Source organism: Gopherus flavomarginatus, chromosome 21 (assembly GCF_025201925.1).
Source record: "Gopherus flavomarginatus isolate rGopFla2 chromosome 21, rGopFla2.mat.asm, whole genome shotgun sequence".
NCBI classification, from domain to species: Eukaryota; Metazoa; Chordata; order Testudines; family Testudinidae; genus Gopherus; species Gopherus flavomarginatus.
This window is the reverse complement of record NC_066637.1, coordinates 21368694-21387903: the sequence shown is the minus strand read 5'-3', so window position 1 is coordinate 21387903 and position 19210 is coordinate 21368694. Positions and strand designations below refer to the sequence as shown.

The window sequence follows — 19210 nt, the reverse complement described above, 5'->3', positions numbered from 1 at the left end:
TCTTAGGCCAAAAGAATTGTCCCTAAATCCATATTTTTTTATGGATCCAAGTTTGGAAATGGCATCAACACACCTACCCCCTACTTTCCCTGTGTGTTTTAAAAAAAACAACAACCCAAATCCCTCCTTTTTGTAAATGTGCTTTGAAAAGCCAGTATTTATCAGGCAGTTTTGGCCTGGTCACTATTTTAATAGCACACAACTTCCGCCTTATTGCAGGAGCCTGGTGTTGTTTATCGCTGCACTTACAGCAGAAACAAGGCTGTCTTGAAAAGCTGATCGCAGCCATAATAAAACCATTGCTGCTACCAAGGAGCAGCAACATGACAAACACACTGGTAATAAAGCCAGAAGGGTCCACTATGGTCACCCAGCCTGCCCTGTAAAATACAGATCATAGGATGTCCCTGTGTTCAAACTAGAGCAGAGCTCAGAAAAACATGCCATCTTGAATTAAAAATTGCTAGTGATGTAGAACAGAGGAGTCTTCAATCTAGCAGACAAAAGTATCACCAGATCCAAGGGGGAAGCTGAAGCTAGACAAATTAGACTGGAATAAGGCCCAATTTATTTAACAGTGAGGGTAACCCTGTCACAAGGAGAGCTTGCTTCTCATGCTCCCAGAAAGCATTAAGTCATATATGGCACTGTTTAACTTGGCCTCACCTCTGGGAGAAGTAAATGACTTAGCCAAGGAGGAAATCTGCTTTGCCCTGCAGGTGTTGTGCTATCAGCTGAATAAAATTACCTGCAATGGCTAAATTCATCCCTAATACTAAAGGCTGAGAAGCATTGCCAGGGCTAAATTAGCCCCTTTTGGTTAATGATAAACATCACCATCTCCCTAGCTGGAGGTAATTCATATAACCATACAGATTTGTCAAAAAAAAAAAAAAAAAAAAAAAGAGGACTTACTGGGCTTTATGCTAAAAGCGTGAAACTTGTCACAGTCATAGGGCATTGCCTTAATAACGATTTTCAGAGATGGGGCCATTGCCAACTCATGCTGTGTTGGCTGAGCCAGCCATTTTAACAACATTCCCATAATTGGCAAAGAACATTGCTTTACAGTTGGACATACAAGGGCTGTATTCTTGGTTTTGCTTCAATGTGATCTTAACATTGGCGTAAGGACGCATTTTGTACTAATTTTGATTGTCAGCGTGGTCTTGGCAGAATTTAATCATATTTCTCTTTCTTTCAGATGCTACTTTGGTTGTGTGAAAACATCTTGGTGATTGGGTAGTATTGACAGCACACAGTAGATAAAGATATTAGATTATTATCGGCTGTTACTGGTGCTTCAGATGTATCTTTTAGACAAGCTTGTTCAAGAGCAGGTCCATCAAAAGAGACTCATTCCTCTATTGACTGGAGCAAGTGTGTACTTTGTCAGGAAGCCATAGGTGCAGAGTTGATTAATCCAGCAGACTCAAAAAATGAGCATGTCGGATGTGGCTATCAAACTCTACTAGAAGACATCAGATGTTCCCATAAGCTGAAGGCACATCCCATATCCATAGACAAATGTATATTAGATGATGGTGTGATACATGAAGGGGTTGGGGGAGTAGCTCCCTTTGATGGACACCCTGTAATACAAGCCTGGAGTGGCCAGTATTAATTTTAAAAATCCTTGTAGGCCCCCACTTCCTGCACTCTGCGTGACAGAGTGGGGATTCAGCCTTGACACTTTAGGCTTGTGTTACACCCCCAAGACTACAGCTTCTCTCTGACCTTGGCTTGGTAAACACTGCCACCACCCAAATGTAAAAAAAAAAACTTGGACCAAGGAAGGCACACTTAGGAATTCCTCCCTGTGGAGTACCCTCAAGCCCTTTCACCCCCTATCCCTGGGAAGAGCTGAGAGAGAAAACAAAGGAAATTTGCTGTTGCCACCAGCTAATCAAACAGCATGTGCACAAACCTCTTAGGAAGCAAAAATCCAACCCTGTTCTTAGAAAGGTAAATTTTATTGAAACCAAAAAGAAAGAAAATACATCTGGAATTTAGGCTTTTGCTAGATTTTAAAAGAGCAATTCCAAAAATAAATCACCCAAAATAGCTTTCTTGGGGGTTCAGCTTAAAGTTTACAAGTAAAATACAAAATAAACCTGATTGTGTCTAACTAAACATTCCCTATCCAAATAATTCCTTTGAGGTAAGGAAGATGAATTTTCATACCTGGTTCAAACCTTACACAGCATTACTGCTCCATCCCTGCAGCCCAGAGAACGACAGAGAAAGGGAAAGTTTCTTTCCCAATTTTAAAAAGTTCCAGCCTTCCCATTGGCTCTTTTGGTCAGGTGCCCCCTCCTTCTCTTTTACCTGTGGGCTTGTTAACTCTTTACAGGTAAAGCAAGCAGAGAATAGACCAAAAGGGATTTTACAGCTAACTGGCTGGCTGGGTGTATCACAGATGGTGATGGCACTGAAAAGTCTTTGAACGGTAACAATGGATGTTGGTACAAATCCTCTTTGTCAAGTTTAAAAGGAACAAACTTATAACAGCTGAGGGGGAAAAAGGCTGAGAGAGCTGTGGTTCACACTGGTGAACTGCAGGGAAAGAAACTCCTTTAAGTGACCAACACAAAGTATCTCCAGAAAAAGAAGCGTGTTTTATTTGTGAAATGAAAATACCATCAGAAGATTTGCATGAAGTTTCTACCCTGGTGTAGTGGGGCGCACTGCCCCACTCCCTGTGAGAGTGGGCCGCGGCAGGCCTTGGGAGCCTGCACAGCCCAGGAGCCAATTAGAAAAGGGATTATGGGGAGCCAGTCAGGGCCAGGCTCACCCATATATAAAGGCTGCTCAGGCAGGAGCAGTCAGTTTGTCTCAGGCCTTTGATAGGGGAAGGTTAGTCTCCAAGGGGGAGACTAGCACTGTGGACAGCGCAGTGCTGGGCAGGCGCAGGGAGGCTAGAAGGCTCTAGCCCATAGCCGCCAGGCTGCAGGCCCTGAAGGGAAGGGCCTAGTGGGAGCAAGGGGCTGTAGGGGAAGTGGCCCAGGGGAACAGACAGAGGAGGGGAAAGAAAGAGGACAGCGAGGCTGATGCCAAAGGGTCCCTGGGCCGGGACCCAGAGTAGAGGGTGGGCCTGGGTCCCACCCTTCCTCCTTGCAGTACACCTAGCCATCGGCCGTAGGGAGCGGCCGTTACAGCCTATGCCAGATCCTTGACAAGAGGGATCACACTTTGGGGTGTGGGGTTGCACATGGTGGCTGGAGTGGAGGACTGCTGATCACCGATCCCCAGAAGGGGGTCCAGATGAACTAAGGGACACTGCCAGAGGGCAGTGGCCTCAAAGAGGATGCCGCCGAGCAGGGAGCAACGCGGGTCCAGTGACAGCAGCAGAGGGCAGAACAACGGACGGGACACCACCTGGAGGGGGCACTCCACTGGAATCGAGCTAATTCCCGGAGTCACCAGCAGGAGGCGCCGTGGGTGGTGAGTCCCAACCCGTTACATCTGGGCATAGATCCTCAAGTCCACAGGCATGCAGTTCAGCTGGCAGATCAGTGCTTGCACAAGTAAGGCTTTATCTACACTGGCAAGTGAAAGACAAAACTTTTCCCATTCAGAGATGTTAAAAAAACACACAACCCCTGAAAAACACAAGTTTTGTCGACATTAAGTGCTGGTGTGAACAGTGCTTTGTTGGCAGGAGTGCTCTACTAGAAATCTTTGAGGGGGTCAACAAGTTTGTGGACAAGAGGGATCCAGTGGATACAGTGTGCTTAGATTTTCAGAAAGCCTTTGACAAGGTCCCTCACCAAAGGCTATTAAGCAAAGTAAGCTATCATGGGATAAGAGGGAAGGTGCTCTCATGGATCGGTAACTGGTTAAAAGATAGGAAACAAAGGGTAGGAATAAATGTTCATTTCTCAGAATGGAGAGAGGTAAATAGCGGTGTCCCTCAGGGGTCTGTTCTGGGCCCAGTCCTATTCAACATATTCATAAATGATCTGGAAAAAAGGGTAAACAATGAGATGGCAAAATTTGCAGATGACACAAAACTACTCAAGATAGTTAAGTCCCAGGCAGACTGCGAAGAGGATCTCACAAAACTGGGTGACTGGGCAACAAAATGGCAGATGAAATTCAGTTGTGATAGATGCAAAGTAATGCACATTGGAAAACAGAATCCCAACTATACATATAAAATGATGGGGGCAAACTTAGCTGTTACCACTCAAGAAAGAGATCTTTGAGTCATTGTCGACAGTTCTCTGAAAACATCCACTCAGTGTGCCGCAGCAGTCAAAAAAGTGAACAGAATGCTGGGAATCATTAAGAAAGGGACAGATAATAAGACAGAAAATATCATATTGCCTAAATATAAATCCATGATACGCCCACATCTTGAATACTGTGTGCAGATGTGGTCGCCCCATCTCAAATAAGATATATTGGAATTGGAAAAGGTTCAGAAAAGGGCAACAAAAATTATTAGGGGCATGGAGCATCTGCCATATGAGGAGACATTAGTAAACCTGGGACTTTTCAGCTTGGAGAAAAGATGACTAAGGTGGGCTATGAGTGAGGTCTATAAAATCATGGCTGGTGTGGAGAAAGTAAATAAGGAAGTGTTATTTACTCCTTCTCATAACACAAGAACTAGGGGTCACCAAATGAAATTAATAGGCAGCACATTTAAAACAAGCAAAAGGAAGTATTTTTCACACAACGCACTCAATCTGTGGAACTCCTTGCCAGAGGATGTTGTGAAGGCCAAGACTATAATAGGGTTCAAAAAAGAACTAGATAAATTCATGGAGGATAGGTCCATCAATGGCTATTAGCCAGGATGGACAGGAATGGTGTTCCGAGCCTGTTTGCCAAAAGCTGGGAATGGGTGACAGGATGGATCACTTGATGATTCCCTGTTCTGTTCATTCCTTCTGGGGTACCTGGCATCGGCCACTGTTGGACGACAGGATACTGGACTGGATGGACCTTTGGTCTGACCCAGTATGGCCGTTCTTATGTTCTTAACTGACGCATGCCCAGCGGTGCCAGGGCTATGAACTGCCAGGCCCGGAGGTGCTGGGGCTAAGCCCTAGCAAGCCATGGCATAAATTAAGCAATGTCTGTACCACAACAAAGCTCAAGAAATGCCTTTCCCAGTCTATGTTGGTCTAACACTTTATGCACAGACTGAAAAAAGTGAACTAATAGAAACTTCTTTAAACTTGGATTGTCCATCTCCTGTGACAGAGCACTAGCTATCTCTGCCAGCATGGCAAACATGCCTGCCAACACTTCAAGAATGAGAATGCCGGCTGTCCTCTAAAGCTTTGTGCTAGTCTGTTCACTGCTGTGGCCTTAAACACAGACCACAATCCCAGCTTCACCACGGCAACAGACTCCTTCCATGGACTGCACGTTTTCAGCATCCCAGTACTCACATGGAGGGAGTTGTCTGTGAAATTCCCAGCCTGGGCTGTGAGATGGCAGCATCAGTGAAGACGACTGTATCATCACTTCCTGATGATATAGTCTTCACAATTGTCCTTCCATTGATCTTGCAGAAAACCAATGCTCCCATCCCTGCTGCACATGCTGACGGACAGCTCATTACACAGGCCCTGTAAGGAAAATGCAAACTGCTTGAACAAGTAAAGCAAGCAGCAAGTCTAGATACCTTAAATGGAGATCAAGACATTTCCGGGACAGCTTTTCAGGCCAGCAAACAGCTAGTGCAAGACTTCACCCCAGCCTGCACTACACTTCTTCCCTTCCTTCCGGACGACTCTGAGCCCGGGCAGGCTGATGGTTTGGTTAATAGAGCTGGATAGTGGAGGCTCAAAGAAATGTGGTTCTACTGTATAGCAATAAAACCTTGTGTTCAAGTGATACTTGTATATATTGGGGCTAGGAAAACAAAAGTTCAGCATTTCATTCAAGTTTTTTTTTATTCAAGAATTTTAGTTTTTTATCAAGGATAACTAGGATCCCTGGTGATCCCTTTTCTGAAAATCTTTAGTAGGGCATGCCTAAGACTCTAGCAAATCTCATGCTTTTATCATAAAACCTGCAATTCTTTCACAAATCTGATCAGCTAATAATCATCTGATCATAACAATGGGGACTTCCAGGCAGGAAAGCTGCATGAAGGGCTGTGATCTCCCTCACCTCCCAGTTATTAGCCTCTTCAGACATGGGCTTCCAAAGCTGCAAAGCCATTCCCAGATGAACATATCACTTCCCCTCACTGCTCACATCAGCAGCATATCGCTGTATTTCAGCATGACCTTCCCAGCAATGCGATTTCCTAATTTGTAGGTTCTTGCTGGTCCCTTTGGATCAGTGTTCCTGTAGAACAGACAACAAAGTTTCTTTCATAATAAATCAGCAGTGAGCAGCCTGATTTTCTGCCCATGCTGTTTAGCTCCCACAAGGCTATCCCCTCACAGCAGATAAACTGGGGTGGGGAATTTGAAGGGAAGGTTTTACTGCCGTGGGCCTGGGGTGCTCCCATTCATAAGAGCAGGAGTTGGCAGTAAATGACACAAATTTCCTGGAAAACATTTACAGCTCCTCCTGCTCCCATAGATTTTGTTTAAGGTGTTTATTTTGCTTTGTTTCATCCTATTTTTCATTCTCTCTTCCTCTTTGAAGTATCCTTTGCTCAGAGGTCTCCACCAGGCCAAGACAGTTTGGACTTTTCTATGGTAGTATGTGGAATCAGGATGGATAAAAATCAATCGGATTTTTAATTTAAATCAGATTTTTTTTGATAGATTTTTTTCCTCAAAAAGGATTTTATCTAAAGATGATTTTAATTAAGATATATTATAGCTCAAAGATATTCTCATCATGGAATAAGGATTATATACTATATAATTCTATAGTATCAGACAATATATTCATGTCATGTTTAAGAAAAGTTTTGTAAATGAGTTCCAATAGTTCATGCATTAGGGACCCAATCTTATGGGATTCCAGGGGCTTCTGTAGAGATTATTTAGGTTAATCTTTCTATCTACCCAATGGGACTCAGTGCTCAGTCTAGAAGATACCATCAGCGATGCTTATTTTTGCAGTTCTCAAACTGGATTTGTGTCTCCAAAGATAACATCCTTGTTGACAGCAAAAATGTTTTTAAATAAATATATAGAGGTGAGAAATAACAGACTTCAACCCTATTGTCCCTCTGCAAATTTGTGTACACAGTCAATCCCTTACCTCTCTCTAAAAGTGCAGTTTCAAAATTCAATGACTAGAAGATTGGTGGGGGCGGAACAGATCTAGACAAGGAGAAGAAGTCTGGAAATGAATGTGAGAAGGGAGGGACAGGCAAGAGAAACACAAGTGAAACTGTTTGAGCAGCATATTCCACAAGTCTTGAGGTCATTCTGAGTGTAGCCTTCATTGATTTGAGATCTACCATAGCATTATCTCACTAGAAGGGAAAACCTATACTGGCAGCAGGCCGTAAAAGAGACCCAGTTTGGGAATATTTTCATGAAGTTCCTCTACCTGTGGGTAAGACAGGCATGAGTGCAAAATGCAAACAGTGCAACAAAGAAATGCAAGGCCTGGTTGCCCAAATGAAACAACATCATGAGAAGTGCTCCTTCTCAAGAGGAAGCTGCCTTGAAGATGATGAAAGGAACATGTCTGAACATGCAGGATCTTCAGGTTGGTAAACTTTTTTTATTTCATACTTCTTTCTTAAGGACTGCCTGTCTTCCTTCTGGACTCGTCATGAATTCTCATGTTTGAACAAAAAATATAGCTGTTACTCTATGGTGCTATCATTTTAGATGCAGTTGTAATAAAAAAAATAGCTGAAATAGGCAGACCTTCCTTTTACAAATTCACCTTTAAAGTAGTGAAGTGAATGCAATGAGTAACACTAAATGAGCAATATGGTAATAATAATTAAATAACTGCATTGACTTATTTTGTTTAGGAGAATCCATCCTCAACATACAGGATTCTGAAGACTATCCACCTTCAAGATCACCATCATTTTCTATAGTTTCAGAGTTATCTGCCAATGATAGTGTTTCAGTCACATCATGTATGTCACTGAGCCACAGTATATCACCTGCAGCAAAAAAGAAAAAGAAAATCTCCATTATCCAGACCCAACCATAGATAAGTTTGTGATAAGAACCAGCAAATTACAAAAAGGGCTAATTGATGAAATAATAGCCCAGTTTGTTTATGCAACAAACTCTCCTTTCCATACGATTGGGTACCCACACTTCATTAGCATGGTTCAGTCATTAAGACCAGGATACAGTCCACCCAACAGAACAGATGTCGCAGGCAAATTGCTGGATAAAGTGTATGGAAGAGAAATTGAGCAGTGTGCAAAAGGTCTAGAGGGTAAAATTGTTAACCTGAGTCTTGATGGGTGGAGCAATGTGCACAATGATCCTGTTGTAGGTGCTTGTGTGACAACAGAAGAAAGTAACGTCTTCCTTACAGAAACAACTGATACATCAGGAAATGCACACGCAGCAGGATACTTACAAGTAGTAACAGTAAAAGCTCTAACAAACTGAAAAAAAATTAATCTCTAGTACGCAGCTTGGTCACAGACAATGCTGCAAATGTATCCAAGATGAGAAGAAATTCTTTAGAAGAGAGTCCCAAGCTAATAACATACGGTTGCAGTGCTCATTTGATGCATCTCCTAGCCAAAGACTTCAGTGTTCCAGAAATAAAGGCTAATGTTGTTGAAATTGCAAAATACTTCCATAACAACCACTTTGCAGCAGCTGCTCTGAAAAAAATAACTACCACAAGACGTCTGAGGGAACTCAGTAGTGGACTGTTTTGAGCACTACATCAAGAAGTGGCCTAATCCGATGATCGTGAAAAAATAGATGGCACTGTCACAGCCAAAGTTCTCAACCTCGGGCTTAAGAGAAATGTTGAACACATGCTGAGTACCTTGAAGCCTAGTTCTGCAGCCTTGATCAAAATGCAGGGAAATAGCTGTTTTATTGCTGGTGCTGTTGAAATCTGGAAGGAACTGTGTGAGATCTTAAAAAAAGAAATATACAGTGACAGAGTGAAATTACAAGCATTAAAAAAATGAATGGGACAAGCACTATCTCCAGCTCATTTTCTTGCAAATATTCTCAATACTCAGCACCAGGTTCAAACCTTAATTGCTGAAGAGGAGTTGGTTATGACATGGACATCCAGCAATCATCTCTCCATAATGCCAACTATAATAAACTTCAGAGCTAAGAGTGAACCATTCAAGAAATATATGTTTGCTGATGGTGATTTAAAGAGAGTCACACCAGTGAACTGGTGGAAGTCACTTAAGCACTTGGATTCAGAGACTGTTGAAGTGATGATCTCACTTTTAACAGCAGTAGCTTCTTCTGTTAGTGTAGAAAGAATATTTTAGAACATTAGGGTTGGAAGGGACCTCAGGAGGTATCTAGTCCAACCTCCTGCTCAAAGCAGGACCAGTCCCGACAGATTTTTACCCCAGTTCCCTAAATGGCCCCCTCAAGGATTGAGCTCACAAGCCTGGGTTTAGCAGGCCAATGCTCAAACCACTGAGCTATCCCTTTCTTCCTTTGGACCAATTCATTCCAAACTGAGAAATCGTTTGGGACTTGAAAAAGCAGAGAAGCTTGTTTTTCTTTTTCAAATTATGAACAAACAAGAAAATGAAGGTGAAGATGACTGAGTTAGCTGTAGAAGCCAATATTTTAAGTTTCTCATGTTGATCTGGCTGACATAGTCAATTTAATTTGTGTTTTTTTTTCTAAATATTTCACTATTTTAGTTCAAAACAATTTTAACAAAAACAAACCTGATTTTAAAAATCTTTAACTAAATTAAAAAATTCTTGTGCTTGTCTTGTTAAAATGTTTGCTGTTGAAGGAAAAAAAAATCCAAAATACATGTTGTTGTTGTTGTTGTTGTTTTGGTTAAATAAAACAATTTAAATGTCTGTCTCCTCCTAAAACAGCATGGCAAGAAAATCCTCCAAATATTAATGATTAACCTGTTGAATTGGAGAAAGTTCACCTCCCAATGACTTCATAAACATCTACTTCAATTACCTTTGGTAAATGAAATAACCAACCAATCATTTTCTGATATAGCTGTAAAACTAATCTGAAAAGTTTTCAAAATAAATCACTTTAAAAATGTACAGTGTGTACCTTCTAAAAATGAAACCTACATCTAGCTGAGTTGTGAAGAATATGTATTAAGGTTATAACAACCAACAAGAATACCCTTTTATGTAGAAATCCATGATTAAATTGAGTCTTCCAGACTAGTGATTTAAATCAATTTGATTTAAATGAAATCCACCCTTTGTGGAATGCAGGTGTTTATGCACTTATCAGAGGGAGATTTATTCTGCAAGTGTCTATGCTCCTAGCAATAAGGTTCTTCAGACTCATTGATGCTGTAAATGTAAGGACAGACATTTATACCAACAGGGCAAAGGCCAAGTAAGTGTTTGTGTTAACTGCACTGACACCAAGCTGTTTCCTCAACTATAGCCCCTGACTTGCCTAGATTAATCAAACCTGCCTACTAGAGTCAAGCTTATCGAAGCCCAGAACCCCAATCGGTCCAAAAAGCTGTCAGTTAATAACCAACTCCCTCTACACCCCTTTCTATTTTGTAATGACTGGGAAGGGATAGTTTCTCCATCTCTTCACGTTTTCAGATCAAAACCGGATGCCCTTCTAAAAGATCTGCTTTCATCAAACAAAAATTGTTGGGCTCAGTACAGAAGTAACTGGATGAAATTCTCTCACCTGTGTTAAGCAGGAGGTCAAACTACATGACCTAATGTTCCCTTCTGCCAGAACCCACATAGACAAGGACTAATCATCTATAGGACAATCTGTCCAGCCATTTTATAGTCAGCAGTGCTGAAGACATTAGTTCATGATGGATTGATTTAAATTACCAATTTTAATTATGATTTAAATCAGCAAGCAGGTAACTTTGATTTAAATAATCAACGTTAATAATGTTTTGCATTTCTACATTTTAGTTACTTGCCTAAAGAAAGATTTAGTCTCATTGATCAGTAACCATTAAAAATGTTGATTTGCAACTAAATATAGGCTTTATACAGTAACTCCTTGCTAAATGTTGTAGTTATGTTCCTGAAAAAAGTGACTTTAAGCAAAACAATGTTAAGCAAATCCAATTTTCCCATAAGAATTAATGTTAGGTTCCAGGGAAAAATTTTTCACCGAAGGCTATCTATATATATATATACACACACACACACACACACACACACACACACACACACACAGTATAAGTTTTAAACAAACAATTTAATACTGCTATACCACAATGATGATTGTGAAGCTTGGTTGAGGTGGAGAAATCAGAGGGTGGATATTTCCCAGGGAATGCCTTAATGCTAAATGATGAACTAGCAATCAGCTGAGCTCTCAAGGGTTAACCCATTGTTGTTAATGTAGCCTCACACTCTACAAGGCAGCAGGAATGAAGGGAGGGGAAACAGCATGGCAGAGAGAAGCAGAGACGCACACCGTGTGTGAAAGAGATGTGCATTGCCCCGTTAAGTACGCTCACCCCACTCAAAGTACACTGCCTTTTTTAAGTTGATCAGCAAGTTGAGACAGAAGCTGCTGCCAGGAAGCTCCCTCCATCCTGAGCCCTGTTGTGTGTATGTCCCCCCACTTCACTGGAAATGGGGTGAGAGATAGGAGCAGGGGCGAGGGAGAAACCCTAACATTAGCCCCCCACACACACACAAACAAAGCAAGCAGGAGGCTCTCGGGAGCAGCTCTAAGGCAGAGGGCAGGAGCAGCACATGGCAATGGGGGGAGGGACAGCTGAACTGCTGGCAACTGATAGCCTGCTGAGCGGCTGCCACACAGGAAACTTAAGGGAATGGGGAGCTGATAGGGGGGGCTGCTGGTCCACCCTGGTTCCAAGCCCCCACCAGCTCACTCCAAAGGGCTACTTTTCCTGCAAGCAGTGGACAAAGCAGGTGGTTGCCAAACAATGTTATAAGGGACCATTGTACAACTTTAAATGAGCATGTTCTCTAATTGATCAGCAATGTAACAACGTTAACTGGGACGACTTTAAGTGAGGAGTTACTGTACTAAACAGTGTTTCTTTTTTCTAACCAAGAAGATACATTATCTATACACATTTAAGCAATTATGTAGCATAACTTACATTTATTCATATTTTTTACCTTTTTATTATGGTAGAAAATGGCAAATGATGCATTTCTTATTTACTAGATGCTCGGGTTTTTTTACTTGTGATTTGTCAAGCTCTATTTCAATGGAAATTCAAATAAAACTGCACAAAAACAGCATTAAAAATTACTTAAGTACTTTTAACAGTGCTGGGTACATAAGGAAAAAAATTACCAAAATGTTTTGCATTTAAAACTGATTTATTAAAATGAAGGAAGCGTTATCTAAAGTTAGTGAATTGAACTGATTGTTCCTGGTCACTACGGTATTCAAGATTTTAGAACTAGTAGATCTCATCCTCTCACACCTAATTTGTATTCATAGATTGAAAGAGGAAAACAAAACTTTCTTGCTTTGTCAACTCCCAATCGGTTTCTTAATTTTGAATGAACTAGCCATTGAAGTGAATTAGCTAAATACACAAAAATGAAGAAAATATTCTCTCTGCGCCTGCAGCATAGGCTACTGCTGACAAAAGCTGATTTAGCTCTTCAACCAACTCTGGTTCCAGGGACTTAGCCAGAGACTTCCCCCAGTTCAGCGGTTTGACTTTCTTTAAAATTTGACAGCAAACGTACTGCTTGCTATTTTTTGTATTTAATTTAAATGATTTTAAGGTACTATATGTTCAGGTCTTGATATAGATTTTCAATTTCAAATATAAGTACATTTTTTTTTAAATCTGTATTTAATTTAAATCTGATTTTTGCAATATCTTTAATCCTTAATTTGTATCCATCCTGCATCAGTCAGAGACACGGGGAAACTCTTCTTTCACAAATCCTGGTCTTACAAACAGCGACACTTGTACTAAAAGACCATTCAAGCAACTGCCAAAGAGATGAGTAGTCTAATAAAGGTGACTGAGTTTCAGCTGGGAAGGTGAAGGGAATACAGTCAGAAGTTCAAGTAGATGCATGTTTTAAAAAACACTCATATTTAACAAATACCTGTAACAGAACCACTTGAATTTTTTTCAGTCAAAGTGAATGTTTTCAGAAACACTCAGGAAGAACACAAGATATGGTCAGGCAGCCACACTTCCCTTTTCACAAAGCTTTTTTTGTTAGTGAGTTTCACCATCATCACCACTTTCTCAACACACAAGGGAAGAGGTGATGAGGGAGCTCCCCAGGCACATCTTACTGCTGCTCAGCTACCGCTTCTCTACATCCCTGCTCAAGCTACCGGGACCATTAGGAAGATGGGACGTGGTACCCATGGGGCTCTGAGGAGTTAATCTGCGAGCTGGAGGACAGAAAGGGGTAGAGACTCTACAGGTCCATCTGCAGTATAGGAAGCTCACAAAGGTGTGACATTGCCCATTCATTACAATGGGAAGTTCTTAACAGAATGAGCATATCCCCCCTAGATGAATATAGACTGAGAGGGGTCAGATCCTGTCAGTGGATATTCTCTTCCCCAACCCTCTCCAAATCTCAGAGCTGTGTGTTTATGGCATGCTCTCTGCATGTCCATTCTCTGCTCCCAACCTGCTCTAAGCAGTGTGCTTGTGGCATGCTAGATCATGAATGTTCTTAGCCCTCACCCAGTTACTGGTCTGTCTTGTATCTAGTAGCATTTAAAAGAAATGGGTGGTAGTTTCATTCTCCTGGCCAACAGCTCACAGCTACAACCATGAAACATGCTGCTTTGAGAAGACATTTCCCTTATGCGTCAGGACCAGGTAAGGACAACCACCATTTTTATTTTAAAAAACGTTTATTTGTCAAACCAAAGTAATAAATACCTTTAAGAAGGACAGTGTTAAAAAAAATGAAAAACTTGCCATCTTAACAGGATGAACCAGAGGATTCTGCACTGCTGCTGGGAAAACTCCAGACAATGGTCAGAGGCAGTTACAATGAAGGGCAGGTGGAGCAAGGCTCATGCTGTACAAGTGATCCTACCTCCTCTATATCTGCAAGTGTGCAGTTCTGTACGGTTCTTTTATTATTGCCCACGGTCAGCAGAAAGATGCCTGGGAGCACTGAACTCTGACCACCACTTTATCCATGTTGTTTCCTGGTCTAAAATGCCATTGGCAATCCTGGGATGGCAGTCAGAGGGTCTCATTCTCCAGAAGCCTGCATCTGCTTGCAGAAGGCATCGAACTGCTGCTGTTCCAGCTCCGTCATCACTCTGTTCAGGGCGTAGATCTGTGCAGAGAAAAGGGAGGTGTCTGAGAATAACACGCTTGCCACCTGGGGCCGTAGTTTTCATGCTGGGAGACTGGGGTCCTACTCTGCTTCCAGGAATTGTCTCTCCAAAGCATTAAAGAAACTGTATCCATGCCAACAAGCACCTCAACTTTTAACTACAAAGAGACTGTATCACTCTAAAAGTCACACTTGTCTCAAATGCTTTTACCTGCTACAACAAGTAACCCCCAAAGATTCTCACAGCTGAGGGGAGGAAAAATGATTTGCTGTTTTTTCAGCCTCCTTCCTGCACACTTGTCAATACAGCAGTCTAGCAGTTTGTTGGGGTACACAGCAAGTCCCACCTGTTCAGTCAGTCACCGTCCCATTTGTGGGTCTCTCTGTATGGCAGAGGGGAAATAAATACATGCATTGAAATGTAAAGTAAGCCCCCATGGTCTGGAAGATTTGGGGCAGCGGTTGCGCCCAAAGCCGCATTTAACTCATTTCTGAAAGTGGCATCATCAGTGGCGCACACGGTAAGGAAAAGGAGATCCCAGAGCTGCTGTGGCCACTGACAAATTTGCCCTCAGCTATGAGTGGGCTAGGGCTCCAAGGATGAGTGGGCTCTCTACAGATGAATGTTGAAGGCACTTCCAGGACAACTGTAACTTCCCCTCTGCTGCCCTCCTGTGTTGATTTTCAAGGGAGCACATCTCATCAAGCTGCCACTGGGGTTTCTCCCAGATCACTTGAATGCAATAGCTTTAACATCAATGACCCACCATTCAGACGCCCTCGCCAGAGCTCCCAATCAGATGTCTGCTGCCAAAGCAGCACTTTGCACATGGGAGAAGTAAGGGAAGTTGACTAGGGCTATGCACTCTCTTTATACCCAGAGAGAGCTATGGAGGGAGTGGATTACAGGTGCAGCCAGAAACAGACAGGCATTTTAAAGGATAATGTTTAGTTGCTGCCATTGATCACAGAAATGTTTTGAGAGGAGCAAAAGATCAGGAAAGAAAAAGCACAGAACTGGGAGCAAGAGTAAGCAGTGCTCTCAAGGGGTACGTCTACAGCGGCACATCTATGGTGCTTCTGCTGTGCCATTGTAGCACCCTGGTATAGCCACTTCCCACGACAAAAATGGGTTCTCTGTCACTGTAGTAAAGCACCTCTCAGAAGCAGTAGCGAGGTCTACTGAAGAATTTTTCCATTGAGCCTACAGGGGGGCTTAGGGTAACCTAACTACATCAAACTGGACATGGAAGTTTTCCACAGCCCTGAGCAACGTAGCTTGCTGGATCTAACTTTTAGGTGTAAACCAGGGTTACGAGTGCCACACCACAGAATCACAGAATATTAGGGTTGGAAGGGATCTCAGGAGGTCATCTAGTCCAATCCCCTGCTCAAAGCAGGACCAACCCCAACTAAATCATCCCAGCCACGGCTTTGTCAAGCCGGGCCTTAAAAACCTCTAAAAATAGAGATTCCACTACCTCCCTAGGGAACCCATTCCAGTGCTTCACCACCCTCCTAGTGAAATATAGTGTTTCCTAATACCCAACCAAGACCTCCCCCACTGCAACTTGAGACCATTACTCCTTGTTCTGTCATCTGCTACCACTGAGAACAGTCTAGCTCCATCCTGTTTGGAACCTCCCTTCAGATAGTTGAAGGCTGCTATCAAATCCCCCCTCACTCTTCTCTTCTGCAGACTAAATAACCTGTTTCCTCAGCCTCTCCTCGTAAGTCATGTGCCCCAGCTCCCTTATCATTTTCATTGCCCTCCGCTGGACTCCATGGGAATCATGTGAGTCATCAACATTTAGACACATGCTATGTGTGCAGCTTGGCAGTTCATTTGCCTACGGCATAAGAAGAAAAGTTCACTCGTGATAAGTTCACTCGTGATAAACAGCTCGTAAGAACAGAGCTGGAAAGTTCTTCTCACCTCACCCTTCTTTCCTACAATCCTAGGGGCGCAGTGTCATGCTCCCAGTCTCACTCCATTAGTTGGTGAAGGCAGCATGTAACCAGGCATGGTATAACTGTGCCCCCTGTTGGTCCATGGGAATGATATCAAGAACTTCAAAACCTAACTCAGGAGCTAGAGAAAAACAGCAAAGGCAAGAGGCATTTACAAGACAAGGAGGATTAAACGGAAAAGAAACAGCCCTTCAAGAACGTGTTCAGATACAACATATGGCTCCCTGCCTACACTACATTTATTCATGTTTTATGCCTTTATAGAGAACAATAAGGAAACTAATTTAAACACAGTCAGGAAAGCAAGAGTTAAAGTTCTAATAGTAACTAGCTGACCTGCATTGCAAACACTGTACTGGCTAATAACCTAACTAGTAACTGAAATTTTAGACATGAAGCACAGTATTATGAGAACTCTAACTTTTAGACTTCCCGATTGTTTTAAGTGGGTAACATTAATGGTGCTTTACATTGTTTTTGCAGTTTCTGTTTGCCAGTAAAGAAAAGAGAAGAAAAAGACTATGCCTGAGCATGTTAGCATTGAAAGGGTCCCCACTAGGTTTTGCTATTCATACTTGTCTGCACAAGGGACATGGCTACCATTTGCTAGCTGTTGCCAATACCAGTGTAAGCAATGCTGAAATTCTTCTGTAGATGCCTCTCTAGCTGCCAGTCTTCTCAATGCTGTGAGAGTCAGACTTGTTCTAAAGAGGTTTACACACCACAGGTGTGTGGTCTGCACACAGCTGCACCTTAACTAGCAATGTGATTTTAAACTGATTAGACTAGTGCAAAACCCCTGTGGGGTTAGTTACTCTTAAATCTGGATTGCATCAATTTAGCTTGTGTAAATGTACATGGACACGCAAAGCAGATAGAACCACTTTAATTCTAGTCAAGTTCTTATGCTGCCTTTATCAGCACAGTATCAAGCACCTTCCGGATGTGCATTACGTGGTGTGACTAAGGGCATGTTTACACTTGCCATTTAAAGCGGAAAAAGCATCTACACTTGCCATTACTTTTTGCAGTGAAACTCAGACATTTCCATCTGCGGTGATGTGCAAGTGAAGACAAATTCTTCCTGTTTACACTGCTTTCAGCCTCCTGATGATATCCCGCAGTGTCTAGGTGACCACTCTAGCCGGCAGCTCTGCTGCCAGATCAAAAGACATCCGTCCCTCCCCCATAAAGCCCCAGGAACTTTGAAATTCCCCTTCCTGTTTTCTTGGTAAGTGCTCACTTATCTGGCCAGGTGACAGTGGCTGCTCCATGGAGCAAGCGATCCCTTGCTTGGAGCAGTGCTGAGCTACTGGAGCTTTTTGGTGTTTGGGGAGAGGCTGTGCAGGGACCCAGGATGCCCCGCAATCAGTCCCCCCACACTTCCCACAAGACCAATTGTCAAACTGGAGAGAGCTGCACTGTGGGATAACTGCCCTAGACAGGCAGGGCTTTGCCCCAGTTAACAAAGGAAGTTTAGTTAAACTAGTGTAATTTCTGTATGTAGACAAGTCCGCAGTATTATGCTCATGGTAACTCATCCACCCATAGGGCTCTCAGCATCACTAGCTGCAATGCAGCTGAACTAGTGTTTAGTACTGGTGGGAAATTTAGAAAATTTCCCTTTTATAGACAGGGTCTACAATGGAGTGGAGGAAGGGGACACGTCACAATTTTGCAGCTGTAGTTATACGACTGGCCACATTTTGCAGCAAGGGAAGGTTAACAAGGCAACAGCAGCGTTAAAAAAGCAAGAGACAAGGGCTGCAGCCACAGGAAGAGGTTCACATTCCTGCAGTGTGTGTTTCATTGGGAAATTGCCCCCATCTCCCTCTCACGGGCTGGCCCACTGGCAACCTATAAAAACAGGCCGAAAAGTTCTGAAGTCACGAGAGGGCGCAGAGTTTGAGAATGCCTCCGAGAGCTGCTTTACGGAGCCCCCGCCGTGGAGTCAGGCTTTGGTTTCCCGAGCTGCCTGTCAGCCGGAGGGGATCGGGGCCCCCCACACGCGGGATGGGCAGGGCAGGCTGCCCGCTGGCTGCAGCGCACGCCCCCCTTGCGGCCAGGAGAGGGGCGCGGGCCGTGCCCCAGCCCAGCCCAGGGCGCCTCCCTCTCACCTCCGCTCGCTGTCTCTGCTTCAGCTCCTGCTGGGCCGATCTCTGCTTGGCCTTCTCCAGGCGGCTGACGGGCTCCTTGGGCCTGGGCTTCTCCTTCCGCCCCGCGCCGGGCTCCATGGCTCCTTCCCGCCCCGCCCGGCTCGGCTCGGGGCAGGGCCTGCCAGTGGGACGGCGGCGTCACGCCCAGCAGCCCCGCTCCCTGCGCCCGCCGCTCGGGCTGGCCGGGCTGACCCAGGCGCGTAGGCACCTGCCGCGCCGTTTACTCGCGAGTGTAAAATGGCGGGGGAGGGGCTGGTCCCATCGAGGACTCGGCACTCGATTGCTCCTACGTGACCGCGGATGGTAGGTGTAAGGGGGCTAGGGAAGCGCGCGCACAAATATGAGAGAGTGCGCAGGCGCACGGATACGCATGCGTAAACGTTGCGTGTAAACGGGATAACGCGCAGGCGCAGCACTGCGGGGTGGGCTGGGACTCGAGCATGGCAAACGGACAGAGTAGGTCCTGCGCATGCGCGTGATGTTAGACTGAAGGATGGGCAGGGCGCCAAGAGAGCCCAGCATCTCGTGGGGACTTGCCTAGCGCAGCGCCCCCTGGTGGGGGGCGGTCCCCTCGGAGCTGGGGCCGCTGGGCTGGGGCTGAGGGAAGCCCGTGGGGGGATGGGGGTGCCTAGGCGGCTGGTGCTGGGCGTGCCGGGGGTGGGGGATTGGCACTGGGGTACCTGTTTGGGGGTGGTGCCCGTGGGGGGGCCTATGAGGGGGCTATGGGGGT

The 19210-nt window shown here is 44.0% G+C and overlaps 1 protein-coding gene across 1 annotated transcript; it reads right to left on the bottom strand.

The window, feature by feature from the left end:
* Positions 1–13897: 13897 nt before the first annotated feature.
* SVBP (small vasohibin binding protein) lies at positions 13898–18799 on the bottom strand. Its single transcript, XM_050931297.1, has 2 exons — positions 18442–18799; positions 13898–14353 (listed from the first exon to the last, which is right to left on the bottom strand). Exons 1-2 carry the CDS (start codon positions 18556–18558, stop codon positions 14267–14269), a joined length of 204 nt encoding a protein of 67 aa, XP_050787254.1. The 5' UTR covers positions 18559–18799; the 3' UTR covers positions 13898–14266.
* Positions 18800–19210: the final 411 nt, after the last annotated feature.